Source organism: Martes martes (genome assembly GCF_963455335.1).
Source record: "Martes martes genome assembly, chromosome: 1".
Lineage (NCBI taxonomy): Eukaryota > Metazoa > Chordata > Mammalia > Carnivora > Mustelidae > Martes > Martes martes.
This window is the reverse complement of record NC_137888.1, coordinates 59,665,008-59,680,901: the sequence shown is the minus strand read 5'-3', so window position 1 is coordinate 59,680,901 and position 15,894 is coordinate 59,665,008. Positions and strand designations below refer to the sequence as shown.

The 15,894-nt window shown below is 36.5% G+C and overlaps 1 protein-coding gene across 1 annotated transcript in view; it reads right to left on the bottom strand.

The window, feature by feature from the left end:
• Positions 1 to 1,288: 1,288 nt before the first annotated feature.
• ATP6V1A (ATPase H+ transporting V1 subunit A) overlaps positions 1,289 to 15,894 on the bottom strand; it is a 61,325-nt gene continuing 46,719 nt past the window's right edge. The window contains exons 9-15 of the mRNA XM_080821052.1: positions 14,943 to 15,065; positions 14,736 to 14,850; positions 13,679 to 13,742; positions 12,086 to 12,289; positions 8,567 to 8,661; positions 6,863 to 7,034; positions 1,289 to 3,645 (exon numbers count right to left, since the gene is read on the bottom strand). Of these exons, the coding sequence (XP_080677178.1) occupies positions 3,553 to 3,645; positions 6,863 to 7,034; positions 8,567 to 8,661; positions 12,086 to 12,289; positions 13,679 to 13,742; positions 14,736 to 14,850; positions 14,943 to 15,065 (866 nt within the window). The 3' untranslated portion in view covers positions 1,289 to 3,552. The remainder of the gene's footprint in view (positions 3,646 to 6,862; positions 7,035 to 8,566; positions 8,662 to 12,085; positions 12,290 to 13,678; positions 13,743 to 14,735; positions 14,851 to 14,942; positions 15,066 to 15,894) is intronic.

Genomic DNA, 15,894 nt, shown 5'->3' with positions numbered 1-15,894 from the left:
TTTACAGGGTGGTTCCTTATTTTTAGAACAGCGTAGGACAGTGGCTTTTCAGTTACTGATCAAGTAATCTTTTTTTCCTGGGCTCTTAAGAAGTCTGAAGCAGCTGCTAGAGGAGTGTCCCACCTAAATCTCCTGGGCCATGCCTACCATTTCGCTGCACAACAGCCCAATCTCCCAACTACCTGCACCCAAATCTCTTTGTGGGGTTTTCTGTGGCTACCAGTGCCCCATCTACCTGTGTGCAAGTGCTGGGCACTAAGTCCCCCAGTCTTTGTGGGAACAGTCTTCACTGGATGACTGACAGGAGCTGGCTGTCAATCAATGACTGACACAAGTACCCCAGTTCTCTTGCACCACAGGTGGGATAATGGAGGTGCATATTCTTCAGTTGCTCCCAGAACTCCATAGCAGCATTGTGCTAAATAATCCCAAGTGTTAATTTACTTGATAATGAACTTTTACTGGCTTCGTTTAATTCTGTCTGAATTGAACTCCCCTGCTGGTGTGTCCTGAGATCACATCCCGAATAAACCCCTGTACTCAACTACTTGTCTGAGTCCACTTCCGGGGTAACCCAAACTAAGAGGAGGCTCTTAGAACAACTTCAGTGGCATTTTATCACAGCCTACTTGAGAAAGTTGCTTTCCTTCTCTGTGCTTTTATATTGTAGCAATACATTAAAAGAATAACCCAAAGATATTGGGATACTATTACCAAGTAGACTAAAAATTACCCAAATATTGTATAATGAATAAGCTTTCCTATGAATTTTTAAGCATTTCTCTATAAAAACTTGGCACTTGATATTAATATACTAATATAGAGTGGTTCATTTCACGCTCCTCTTTACTTCCTTGGAAGTTGTTAGAAATACGTTTAAAAAAATAAAACGTGTCCTAAGTAACATGTTGCTACATTGGATCTTAAATGATTTGGCTTGTAAAATCATGAATTACAAGGTTTAGTTCATTTGTCAAAAATAAAAATGAGTACCACTGATCTCCTTTAATTTTTAAGTGGACTTTTAGAAACCGTTCACTTTTCAAATCTGAAGTAATATTTAGGATGGCATGGGATTCCGTGTACTACACTTCCAAATCATATGGGTATATGATTATAGGACTTTTTGCAGTCTATTGCAAGGGCTCCGACTCAATTTCATGATCTTAATAATCCATAAAGAAAGGGAGGCACAAAACATTTTAAAGTTCATACTGAAAACAGTAAGTCAAAATACAAATAGATGTCATGTTTTCTAGCAAACACACACACACACAAAGAAAAAATGTTAATTTAAATCCACTTTTTATTCTTTCATAGATTTTAACAATTATACACAACTTTTAACATAAAGATAGTGAAATCTCAAGGCTAAGGAGGCAATATATATGGCCTCTTCTATTCGTTCTTCAGGATGGAAGGAAATTTCCAAAGGGTACAATGTGTGAGGTTTAACACTGGAAAAATACATATGAAACTTGTTTAACTGGCTCCACTCAGGACCAGGCATAGCACAATAAATATAGAACTGCATCATCTTTTTAAAAGATTGTTGTAATTTTAACACATTCTTACCAAAGAAATATGATCAGTGACCAATTTGAAATTCTACAACACATAGGTGGAGGGACACTTACAAAGAATATCAGAGCATCTTCTCCAGCATCTTCACTCCCATACATCAACATTCTTAGAAGGGAGTAGGAATTACATCGTAAATTCAGAATGACAAAAAACAAACTTGGTCAAACTTTCTTCATTATACCATTCATTACTATCACAATCCTAGTTTGCTGGTAGGTTTAAGGTAGGAACAGAACATTTCTGAAATCCTTTTCATTTCCATTGGTCTTCGGGCCTCTGGGTAGGAGGCCACATTGGAAGCAAACTGATAAAGCAGCACCATTAAGTCCGCATCTCAACAAATCATCGCATAATTTTTATCTTCCAGTATTTGGAAAGGTTAAAAAAAAAAAAAAAGGAGAGCTGCATGGAAGAATATCTATCCTGAAGAGCAAGCCACTGTCAAAACATGCAATCCGCAAGGATTTCAACAAACTATCGCTGAACTGTCTACTCACGGCATCTTTCCTTAACGGACCAAAAGAAACACGTTACCTAAAAATTAAATAATAATATGCCGAGGCATAAAATAAATACTTTATGCTATTACGTTTGGGTATTTGAGATTGTTAGACATGTTCACATACCCTTTCCTCTCCCCAAAGAGGAAACAATGGTGCCAGCACTATTGGTCAGAAAGAGTTAATGAGAAACAGTTGCTCTTAGAGCTGTTCTGCAGTGTGCCTTACACAGACACAGAAATTATTATTTGAAAACATATACTGAAAAGAAAGGATGAAATTATCTTTTTTTCACGTGACCCAGATTCTGTCATCAGCAGATGTAAGAATTAATTTCATCCCTATTAAATAGAATGGAAACTGTTATGCTGCTATCACTACAGATATTCTGGGAAAACTCTTGAGCCAGTAAACCGGTAAACTCGTTGTTCAGAAGTTCACAAAACAAACAAACATGCAAACACGTGACACATATCATTACCTTGTAAAAACGTAATGCCACTTTGGCCCCAAGCATCACTACAGTCCAGCTGGTCCTTAATGGTGTGAACAGCCTTTAACCACACTGAACCCCTTCTTGGTGGCATTTTACCGCCCCCCCCCCAATATGATTCTTAGAAGCTCAGGCTTCTAAGACATTTGAGAAAAAGAAAAGGGTGTGATGTGGATCAAGTTCCCAGTGATTGTTTTAAATGTGATTTTAAAAAGAATTTCCTGGTAATGCAGTAGTATAGTCCTTGATACTGAACTTTTCACACTGAAATACAATATGCTTTAACAAGAGGATGTTTAAGTTTGACCACCTGGCTCCTTTTCCACTTTTTTGGAGGGTACTGATTCATAAACTGTGCTGAGTCCCACAAACGCCTGTTTCAAAAACAGTAGAGTTTCCAACAGTTTCCTACATTCCTGATTTATACTGGGGGAAGCAATGCATAATTGGAACATTAATCATTCACGTTTTTAAAAAAGCAATTATATCCTGCAAAGCAGTTACTTAGCAAAACGCTAAGCTGCGAATAACCTTACCACACAGATATTGAGTCATTTCACAAAGTACCTGTCAAAATGTATAGAAATCTGGCCTTCCATTCCAAATCTATTGCAAAGAGAGAACATGCAGTAGTCCTGTTTACAATTTAATGGCAATGAGGAAAGGGCAAACCTAGGACAAAGAGGGATCTCACCCTACAGACAAGTTTACAGTAGTGTAGCCATTATATATCATTATTTACTACATTCACCACTTCGGAGAAAGGATCACGGAGGCCCTTCAAACACTGGAAGAAAGGAATGTTTGTTTTATATAAGACCTACCAGGTAAACAGGGAAACAAATTGTAACACACATAGGCACTAGTCTCGAAGCTGCACAATAAAGATGCAAAGGGTTTGGCGATGAGAAATTTAGGAAAATATACACATACGAGAGGAGCTTGCTCAGGAAAGGAAGGAAAGAAATCACAGTTCTAATCTTCAAGGCTACGAAATGCGTTCTGCATATCTTCAAGAAGTTGTGCATAGTCGGCCTTGATCTTTGCTTCACCATCTTTTACTGGATCCTGAAAAAAGACATGACAGAACTCAATTCGCCTTTGGGAAATAATTTTCAGGACAGGTAGTAAGTTACTTATATTGAACATATTTTCAGTATTAGGTTAAGTGAGGTATACCGGCAAAACATAGGCAGGAGTCAAAATTATCCTTATTTTCCTTTAAAGTAGAAATGTATGGAAGAAGAATACCCCAATCTATAAGAAGACAAAATTTTGATTCCCCTGAAACTAATAATACACTATATATTACCTAAACTGCATTTAAATACAAAATTAAAAAAGTAATAATAAAATTCTGGTTTTGTATTTGGCTTGCTAACTGTATTCAGTGACCAATGGATTTATCCTCAATAATATGCAATATAAGGGGGAATTATGCAGTATCAAATATTAGATGCATTCTACTGCATGTACATGATAGTTGGAATTAATTTAGTCAAAACATAATTTACTGTTCAAGGTCTTATAATATCACATTGGCACAGGGAAGTAAAATTTCTAAAATAATCTTAAAAGGCAACACATTTTAAATCCCTATGGAAAACAACTTAATTGAGCAGTACGCGTAAAAGAGACTTTAAAATATTTAAACCCTCTAACTGAATCGGTCTCCTTCTGGGAACCTATAATAGAAAAATACATAAAACCAACTACATAAACAAAGGGGTCCATAGCAACAACTGGAAATTTCTTAAATACTTAACAATAGAAAAATATCACTCTCCAGCCACAAATAATGCTACAGAAGAATATTTAATGACATAAAAAAAATAAGAGGGGCGCCTGGGTGGCTCAGTTAAGCAGCCAACTCTTAATTTCTGCTCAAGTCATGATCTCAGGGTCCTGGGATTGAGTCCTGTCTGGCTCCGCACTTGGTAAGGAGTCTGCTTGAGGATTCTCTCTCCCTCTGCCCCTTCCTCACTTGCGCTCTTGCTCTCTCAAAGAAAGAAAGAAATCTTTAAAAACAAAACAAGAGCTTAAAAAAAAAACAGACCAAGTTGTCAATCTGATATACTGTGCATGTAAACAGGAAAAAGATACCACCTCGAATCATACTACCAGAAATCATCACTACATTACTATTGAAAATATATATTATAGTATATATTATATTATATACATTATAATTATTACTATTTTAATAGTAATAATACTATATAGTATACATAGTATATATTACTAGAATAATATATAATAATATACTATATATTATGCTATATTACTGTTGAATATATTTATATTATATAAATATATAAATGTAATATAATATTCATATATTCAAATATTCATTCATGTATTCAATATACATACAATATATATTTATTTAAAAAGAGAGCTTTTCCCCTTAGTTCAGGAACAAGAGGAGGAGGTCCACTCTCACCACTTTTTAAAAATAAATATTTTATTTATTTATTTATTTGAGATAGAGAATGAGAGTGAGTGAGCATGAGCTGGGGACAGAGGGAGAGGAAGAAGCAGGTTACTCACTGAGCAGGGAGCCCGATGTGGGGCTTAATCCCAGGATCCTGGGATCATGACCAGAGCCAAAGGCAGACACTTAACTGACTGAGCCACCCAGGCCCCCCGATTGCATATATTTTTTATCCTCTTCCTATGAATGTGTAATTTTATTTATTTTAGTATAATTAATATATAATGCTGTATTAGTTTCAGGTATATAATATAGTGATTTTTTAAATCTTTTTAAAAGATTTTATTTATTCATTTGTCAGAGAGAGAGAAAGAGCACAAGCAGCAGGAACAGTAGGCACAGGGAGAAGCAGGCTACCTGCTGCTCAAGGAGCCTAATGACCTGAGCCAAAAACAGATGCTTAACTGACTGGGCTGCCCAGGCGTCCCAATAACAGTGTACTCTTAATCCTCTTCACCTATTTCACTCATTCCCTCAGCCATCTCCCCTCTGGCAACTATGAGATTGTTCTCTATATAAGAGTCTGTTTTTTGGTTTGTTTCTTTTTTCCCTTGTTTGTTTGTTTTGTTTCTTAAACTCTGTATGAGTGAAATCATATGGTATTTGCCTTCCTCTAACCGACTTATCTCACTTAGCATTATACTCTCTAGATCTATCCATGTTGCAAGCGGCAAGATTCCATTCTTTTGTATGGTTGAGTAATACTCCACAGTATGTATGTGTGTATCATATTTTCTTTATCCATATGAATGTATAATTTTTTAAAAATAAAATCTGGATCAAATTACAATACAGAATTTTTTGCAACCTGGTATTTTTCACTCATTATACCATAAGAATTTCCCCATATCTTTGGATTTTCTTTGAAAAAATATTAATGTCTTCATAATATTCTTGCTAGAACTGTACATGCCATAATTGACACTGTTCACTCTTGAATGACATTTAAGAAGTTGAATAAACAATCTTTTATATATTCACATAAAAAATCTCTGATTATTGTGTGTCAACTATACTTCCAACTAAAGAAAAAAAAATCTGATTATTTCCTTGGGTTATATGTTTTGAATTGGAATGACAGGACTCAAAGAGTGTGAATATTTTCAAATTCTTGATACACTGATTGTCTATTTTTACAGATTTACTTTCAACCTATAGTGTAAACAAACACTATATATATAACACATGGTCAGAAAATCGTTCTCAATTTCTCAACAGGTCATTAGTAAATATTCTTGTATGTCATGACTTAGAAATAATTAAATACAACCCAATTGATCAACTATTTTAAAAACAATCTTACACATTCAAGCTTCTACTGATAATTTCATTTAATTATTTATGTTGTATACTTAAAAAAAAATGAGAACTCACCCAGAAGTTAAAAACAGTGTGTAATAGGGGGGAAAAATAATGTGTAATAGGATACTTAGAAGTAAACAGCATAAGTCATTTCAGATGAGCATGGAGATAAGATGGTAATTGGTACCTGAGGAAAAGTAATTGCTCTTCAGCCATGATTTTAGCTCTAAATTGGCTGGCAGTTCAGACAAAAGGGCAAACATGTCAGCATTTATTTTAGACATGACATACTGTAATTTTTATCTCTAGAATTCTTATTTGAATGTAGATTTGCGGTCTCTTCTGGTTTTACATAACCTGAGCATGTGTGAAAATGATAAAGGCAAGTCTCACACACCAGGTTTGTGAATAAATAGGTTGTTTGTAAAGAGTTAAAAAAATAAAAAGAAAATTTCCTACTTAAAAGAGTTCAGTAGGAACAAAATATACCTTGAATTTCATGGAGGAAAGTTTATAGAGGATCTCTCCCATGTGCTCACGGATAATGGACCACGTGATTTTATTGTCACTCTGTGCAGTGGTCTCAACAGCTCTACGGGCCATATCATAAAATGCGATCATGTTGGACAGCATCCCGACTGTCTTATAGAATGGGCAGAACCTAGGGTTTAAGTGAAAATCAAAGTAATTAATAAAAATAAAATCCAAAGCAGGTTCATACTTCATCCATAAAATATTGGAGCACTAGCTTCTTTATTTAAATATGCAGACTACTTATATTTATCAGATGATAATAATGAATGAAAAAGAAAAATGGAAAAGACTAACAACTACTTGAGCAGAGCTTTTGGGTAGAGATGGAAAATGGGGTGGATGGATAGATGGAGATATTTATTTATTTAAAGAGAAATGTTTATTTTTTATTTTTTTTTTTTTTTATTTGTTAGAGAGAGAGCGAGCGAGCACAGGCAGACAGAGTGGTAGGCAGAGGCAGAGGGAGAAGCAGGCTCCCCGCGGAGCAAGGAGCCCGATGTGGGACTCGATCCCAGGACGCTGGGATCATGACCTGAGCCGAAGGCAGCTGCTTAACCAACTGAGCCACCCAGGCGTCCCGAGAAATGTTTATTTTTATCTATTAAAATAATCAAAGAGGAAGAACAATCAAACAGTACTGCTATAATCTAACAACTCTCTGAAGGTTTGTTTTTATACAGTGCAGTTAAAAGAATAAGCCAGATGGTAAAATAACAACGTTGCAAAGACTCCTTGTGATAGTGGGGTTAAGGTTTAATGAGTAATAGGAAAGCAGAAAACTGAAATTTCCTAAAGTGAATAGTAGTTCCTTCTCCCATTAATGTGTTCATTTTCAGTTACCCACACCTTTTAATAACGAGGACACACAAGTTAATATTCAACTTGGATCACAAGCATGCTTATCAACTTTCCGACACATTTAAACATACTTGAGTACAAATTTTATGCACATTCTATATTACACTTTCTGAACAATTTTCCTTTGGTTGAGTTATCTTTGTATGGATGGCCGGAGCTTCTTAAGTTCCTGATAGGATTTTTGAGGCTTACTGATCATATTGCCATATTTTCTGCTTGTCCTACATTCTGGTAATTTTCCCACGTATTCAGTTCCCTCTTCAGTCCAAATATGATCTGAGGGAGAAAAGCTAGCCTATGATGAAACAGCTTAATTTATCGAAGTTTAAAAGAAATGGAGACTTTAAATAAGCCACAGCAGTAGCAGACACAAGTGGGACATCTAACAGAGACTATGGCAGAAAGAGACTAGGATTATTGGGAAACAGAGTAGGAAAGTAGGACACAATTACTTAGGAAAAGAATAGAAGTGGCACGGGTAGTTGTAAGAGGTAGTGAGAAAAGCACCTGAGGGAGGCAATGATCCCTGGACTCTACATACTACACCACAATCTAATCTAATTAAAGATGGCTGGATAATAAGTGAAAACACTGTCATAACTACACAAATGAGTAAAATCAAAGATAAGGGGACAAATTAAGTCATTAGATATTTGCTATGGAAACACAAAATAAACCTATATATTGAGTCAGAGTTGTGTCTTTATGAGGAAAAAAAAGGATTTCTAATGTGGAGGCAGCTCTTTCTTCAAAACTCAACAGAATATCCTCAAATAACAAAAGAGAATCAGGATAGGTTACCTGTCATAAGGAGTATATCCATTTTGTTGTAAGAAATCATCTTTGATAAGTTTTGCTACCTCCAGAGTGATTTTATCTGTTTCGGCTAGAGAAGCCTAGGGAAAAAAAATTTTTTAAAGAAATTTACTTCCATAATATGGGACTAGTGATTGTAATCAATTAAGCAAACAAAAACTGTATAATCAACACACAATCATCTATCATTAACAAATTCACTTCATAAATGCCTGTTGATTTTATTGTGGTAAAAACATGTAACGAGCTTTCATCTTAACCATTTTTAAGTGTAGTTCAATAGTGCTCAGTATATTTGCATCATTGTGAAACAGATTTCTCTAACTGGTCATCTTGCAAACTGGAAACTCTATACCCATTAAACAGAAATTCTCCTTTTCCTCATCTCCTAGGACCTGGTAACTACTATCCCACTCTCTGTTCCTATGTGACTACTTTAGATGGAATCATACTGTATTTGTCTTTTTGTGACTGTTTTATATCATTTAACATAATGTCCTCAAGGTTGATCCATGTTGTAGCATGTGCTTGAAGTCTCCTTCCTGGGGCGCCTGGGTGGCTGAGTGGGTTAAAGCCTCTGCCTTCGCCTCGGGTCCTGGTCCCAGGGTCCTGGGATCAAGCCCTGCATTGGGCTCTCTGCTCAGCCTGTCCTCTCTCTGTCAAATTAATAAAATCTAAAAAAAAAAAAAAAGAAGTCTCCTTCCTTTCTAAGGCTGGATAATATCCCATTACATATATACACACCACATTTTGTTTATCCATTCATTAATCAAAAGATAGTTGGGTTGCTTCTATCTCTTAGCTATTGTGAATAAGTGCTGCTATGAACATGGGAATACAAATAAATTAATTTTCTTTTTTTGAAACACTTTGTTCACATCCTGTCTTGCTAGCCTAACTATTTGAATTCTGAGTCTTGAGTTTGTTTCAAAAAAATCTTCACATTCCATAAACAGTTACTTTTTAATTTTTTAGAAGATTTTATTTATTTATTTGACAAAGCAGAGACACAGTGAGAGAGGGAATACAAGCAAGGGGAGAAGCAGAGGGAGAGGGAGAACCAGGCTTCCCACTGAGCAGGGAGCCCGACACAGGGCTTGATCCCAGGACCCTGGAATCATGACCTGAGCCTAAGGCTGAGCCACCCAGGTGGCCCTAAACTATAACTTAAAAAAAAAAAATTACATGGTGTTTAGAACTAATGCATGTGGTGCCTGGCTGGATTAGTCAGTGGAATGTGCAACTCTTGATCTTGGGGTTTTGAGTTTGACCCCCATGGTGGGGGGAAAGATTACTTAAAAATAAAATCTTAAAAAAAAAAAACAACTATGTAAATGCAAAGTATAGTAAGCATGTACTTATCTATGCCTGAGTGCTGTTAGAGCTTCTTTAACTATCACTGCCTCAAAAGTTTTAACTTTGGCAATCATTCTAATCAGCCTAGCCAGTAAAGATTCGTTGGAAATGGTGGCAAAGGAACAAGCCCAGTAAGTTAACTGCAGTCTTTTGTCATCTATGTGCAACTAAGCTTCTTAGAGGTAAGGATCAGGTCTTTCTTTTCTTTCTCCTGTTTTTTTTTTTAATCCCTTTTATCCCTAATCCCCTCTTCAACCATAAGTATTGAATTGTGTATACTTTTATGTGCATAAATTCATTCATTTTGTATTAGTATTTTAAATTATGTAGAGCATTCACGTTTGTGTCTGACACTTTTTCAGAACCATCCATGTTGCCGTGTGCCACACAGTTTGCTTCTAGGTCTTCCAGACCTCATTCTCCATGGTGTGCAATTTCCCTATTTTCTTTTTCTTTTTTGAAAGACAGCATGTGAAGTGAGGGGGAGCAGAGGGAGAGAGACAATTCTAAGCAGGCTCCACACCTGGCGCAGAGCCCAGTGCGGGGCTTGATCCCATGACCCTGAGATCACAATCCAAATTGAAATCAAGAGTCAGATGGATAGTGGGTGGCTCAGTCAATTAGGTGCCTGACTCTTGATTTTGGCTCCGGTCATGATCTCAGGGTTGTAGGATTGGGCCCAACACTCTGACAAGGGAGCGTGCTTGGGATTTTCTCTTTCCTTTTCCCTCTGTCCCTCTCCCACTCACTCTTGCTCTCTTTCTCTTTCTAAAAAAAAAGTAAACAATTATAAATATAAGTAATGAATTTCAAATACTTCTTCCACATTGGTTAAGATGTCCTTTTTCTATTACATTGGTGAGTTACAATAATCATATTTGCATTCCTGAGATAAACTTTACTAGTTTATTTATTTAGTTAGTTATTTACTAGTCACTATTTTATTTAGTTTATTTAGTTATTTACTATTTACCAGTTATTTATTTAGTTAGTTAGTTTTATTATTTATTTAGTTGAATCATATTTGCATTCCTGAGATAAACTTTACTTGCTCATGCTGTATTATTTTATTCTTTTTAATACCCTGCAGAATCTAGGATTTGGATACCTACATTCATTAAGAAAATTAGCTTAAGATTTTTTTGGTCTTATATTGTCTTTTCTGGTTCTGGAGGTCTTTGTTTCTACTTCCTCAGACTTAGGGCCACAGTACTCATTTATAAATAATGAGTATTTAATATGTGCTAGCTATGTAATAATACTATCATTTGTGGAAAAAGAAATTAGGAGGTGACTTTATAAATCCTTCTGATTCCTAGCTCTGGTGCTCCCGCAAAAATATAACAGATCCAAACCACACTACCTCTAATTTGGTTGGTGATGGGTACACTGTATTTTAAGAAATAAAAGTAAATCAAGTGTTTTTCTCATCTAAAGTATTAACGAGGACTATGCCAAGTGCTACAAAGGATCAAAAAGAATACAAAGGCCCAAACAACTTAGTTACCCCTCTTGATAGACCATTTTGAAGTACAAGACCCTCTTCTTGAATCTGGGCAAGATCTATGGCTATAACCAGAACATAAGACAGAAGTGATATACTAGTTGTGAGACCGAGGTTTAAGAGGCTACTGCATTCTACTTCCTCTCTTTTTAATCAACTCTCTCTGAGAGCCCTAAACTGTCACAAGGAGATACTACGCAGAGAGAAATGCCCAGCCAACCCTTAGCTATTCTAGCCATCTCAGCCCAAGCACTAAACATATGAGGGAACAACCTTTCACATGACCCCAGCCTCAGCCACCATATGACTGCAACTGTATGAGGGGCCCAAGCAAGAATTCCAATGGTCCATCAACCCCAAAACTACGAGCAGTAAAACACTGTTCAAACCACTAAGTATTAGGAGTGGTTTGTTACTCAGCAATAGATAATCAAAACAATAATCATCTTTCTGCCTTCCGTAACACAAATAGGACCTGCAAATATCTGTTGGATAAAGGATAAGCCAAACTTCTATTAGTTCAGAAAATATTTAGTAAGTACTCATTTTGCTAGGCAAGAAGCTGCATATCCAGTGTTCTGTCTGTCCCTGCAACAGACCAGTATAACTCACAGACCTGTCCTCCATGGGACTTAACCACTCACCTTTCCCACAAGTTGTACAATTTCTGCCAGGTCTTCTTCCTCCTGCAGAATCTCCTTAGCTTTGGTCCTCAGAGGAACAAATTCTGTGAAGTGTTTGTCATAGTACTCGTCCAAAGCACGCATGTACTTGCTGTAGCTGATTAACCAGTTGACAGAGGGGAAATGCTTACGTTGCGCTAGTTTCTTATCTAAGCCCCAGAATACCTGATTTAAAAACAAAACAGACAAATACAGTGAATTTCTTAAAAAAATTTTTTTTTAAAGTCAGAGTATATATGTTTTTCCTAAATATGCAATTCTATGATACTTTGGTCAAATCATCAATCTTTTTAGTATATCCCACATTTAGTTGAAATAGAATACAACTTACAATTAAAAAAATATATTCCTTTTAGTTTCAGGATGGATATCATTTATAAATCAAATTCAAATTATATCTGAATTTCTTTAGCAGTGCGGCAAATCTGATAGAAGAAAAATGAATGGACTCTTCTGAAAACTCATTATGGTGCCATATAAACAGAGAAACCAGAAAGTTCTTACTGACAGAGTAGATTCTTCACTTTGATTAAACACCTTGAAATATTCTGACTAAATTCAATTCCCTATTAAAGGCCAATCCAATAAGATCTAACAGTCATTTTTTCTAAGGCCAAATGTTCACATATATTTTATGCATTCTTAACTTTGCTTGCCCTTTCCCTGAAATTGAAACTCAAAATGTTAGCAAAATGTTAGCAAACACCTTGAGAGTTATAAATAAAGCCTCTGCCATTTCTTTTATCAGATACTGACAAAAACAGAAGCAAATATTCTCTTTCCCCCACTAACAATACACACACTTACGAATATATCAGCATTTATTTTCTTTACGATAGCCCTGAATTGTTTATATCTTTCATTTAGGCTTCTTTTGATAGCCAAGTTGACTAGCTATCCACTACAATTCATGCCTTGTCACTGGAAGCAGCTGCGTAGGCAGAAACTGTATTTTCCAGCTTGGCTTTTTCATCTGGGTGTGGCCAACTAGAATGAGTGGGGTGACTGCCTCTGAGCCCAGAGTTCACAGTGTGGGTGTGCCTTCTCCACCATTTCCCCCATGCCAACCCGATGCAGGAAGTTACCAGGCTGGGTAACAGTGAAGCCCCAAGCTGGAAGGAACCCTGCTCTCTGAATTACTAGTGAGTGGAAAAGAGCCACCCTCTGATACAATCATCTGCTTTAGACCATACTATGAGAAAAAAGAAACTTCCACTGAGTTTTTGCCATTATGCATTTTTAGGCCTATTTGTTTCTACAATTAGAGTTACTATCACTTAAAGGCTAGTATTATTCTAACACTAATAAAACTCTGCTACTCTGGATATATTTTCCACTTAAAGAAATTTAGTTTGTTATAAATCTTGGGCAAAGAGCTAAGAAAGAATGGACAGTATTGAAAGCTCTCAGTGACAAAATGTTTCTAAAACAGACTTTCCTACTGCTTACTCTTTAGTGAGTAAATTAAATACTTCATGATGATTTAGATAATGACATTAGAGCAGAGCCAGGGTGGGAAACCTCAGAAGTTGACTATGCTAGGAAAAGATATACCTGAACAATACCAAGAGTAGCAGATGTAACTGGATCAGAAAAATCACCACCAGGCGGAGAAACCCTGTATTTAAAGGGGGAAAAAAGTCATTAGAGATGTTTAAGAAAAGTAACTGGCATATGAAAATAAAAACTGTTTGAAAGTCAGTATTAATGTAAATAACTTTAGAACTAACCTTTATTTTCTTTTTAAGATTTTATTTACTTACTAGAGAGAGAGAGCCACAGCACAAGTGGTCGCTGGTGGGGGATGGGGGGTGTGGGTGTAGGACAGCAGATCCCAGAACCCTGGCATCATGACCTGAGCTGAAGGCAGACGTTAAACCGACTGAGCCACCCAGGTACCCCTAGAACTAACCTTTAGAACTAAATTTTAGAATAAGAGAAACTTACATACAGACATTAATAAAAATCAGTGCAAAGTTGCAAATAACAATGGTAACTACTGAACACCTTCCAGTACTAGAAATGAGAGAGATAATCAGTTTCATGATTCTAACCAAAAGATGAAACAGGAAGGAAGAAAAAGTTTTAAAAACAAAGTTTGGCTTTATGTAGTGATCATGGATCTCCACTTTTTTACCATGATACAATGTTACCTTAACAGGTCTATAATTTTCTAAGTTATTAAGACATTGTGACTTAAATATGATAAATCAGTTAAGTCGAATAACCAGAATATGCAGAGAGAACCTAAACATGTACATTGTAAGGAACTCTTTGGGTGACCCTAGAGTGCAATCTTGATTAAGAACCACTACTCCCAGGGGCACCTGGGTGACTCAGTGGGTTAAAGCCTCTGCCTTTGGCTCAGGTCATGATCCTGGGGTCCTGGGATCGAGCCCCACATTGGGCTCTCTGCTCAGCAGGGAGCCTGCTTCCCCCTCTCTCTGCCTGCCTCTCTGTCTACTTGTGATCTCTGTCTGTCAAATGAATAAATAAAATCTTAAAAAAAAAAAAAAAAGAACCACTACCCTCAGAGGAAGCTGAACCTTTTCTCTTTAAAATAAATGAATTTTAATTTTTCTACTGAAAAGTAAGTGATTGAGATGCTTACGCTCCTACAATGCTGACACTTCCTTCCCTTTCAGGGTTTCCCAGACATTTCACCCTGCCGGCTCGCTCATAGAAAGAGGCCAGACGGGCACCAAGATATGCAGGATATCCACTATCTGAAAAATCAAAAAAAAATATAAGAGAGGTTCTAAGCCAATCCTAAAAATCCTATCAGCCTTCTTACATGATAAGCAATACACAGACTTACCTGCAGGCATTTCAGCTAAGCGGCCAGAGATTTCTCTAAGGGCCTCTGCCCATCTAGAGGTAGAGTCAGCCATCATACTGACATGATAACCCATGTCACGGAAATATTCTGACAGCGTAATTCCTAAATTGGGAAGAATATTGCAAATTATAGTTTTACAACGTAGAATCCTGACTTTGTCACCCTTAAGAAAACTTTACAACAAGGACATGAGATAGACTGCTAGGTGTTCACCAAAATCTATTCTCCCTCTTCTTTTGTGCACACAGTTGAATTATGCTTCCTGGCCTCCTTAATATTTAGATATGACCATGTAACTGACCTCGAGCTGACAGAATGAAAGTCAAAGTAATGAGTTCCATCATCAAGCAAGCCACACATCCTTCCATGCTCTTTATTCCTTCTCACTTACTGATATAGAGAGGACTCCCAGGAGCCGTGGAAGTCGTGAGTTAAAAATGAAAGAGTACTTTTCAGCCTGGGTCCCAGCCCAGAATGAGAGTATAAAAGAAGAGTCCCCTGACCACTTGAAAAAAACATCTGTTATTATTGAGCAATGACAAGTTTGGATTTATTTGTTGCCATAGCCTATTCTAATATAATACGCATTTTAAAAAGTAGGAAAAGACTTTTTCCTTATTCCTTGTTGAGATAATTAAGCCTGAAATTAATTTCCACTGTAGCTTTTATCTACATATCATACAAACACATACCAACCCCCCCCCCAACTAATTAGCTTGTTTGGTTATTTTTCAAAAGTTGAAAATGTTATTAACCTGAGTAACATGTAATTATCCAGATCATTCTGCTGTGCATTATCAGGTTCCATTCTATTAAATTACTTACAGTAAACCATTTAGAAGAGCCTAACATACAGAAAGAAGTCCTGGGTTCTAGTTTTTGTTCTGTCATTAACCTCAGCAAGCTAGCTTCATTTCCCAGTGTGGTTTCC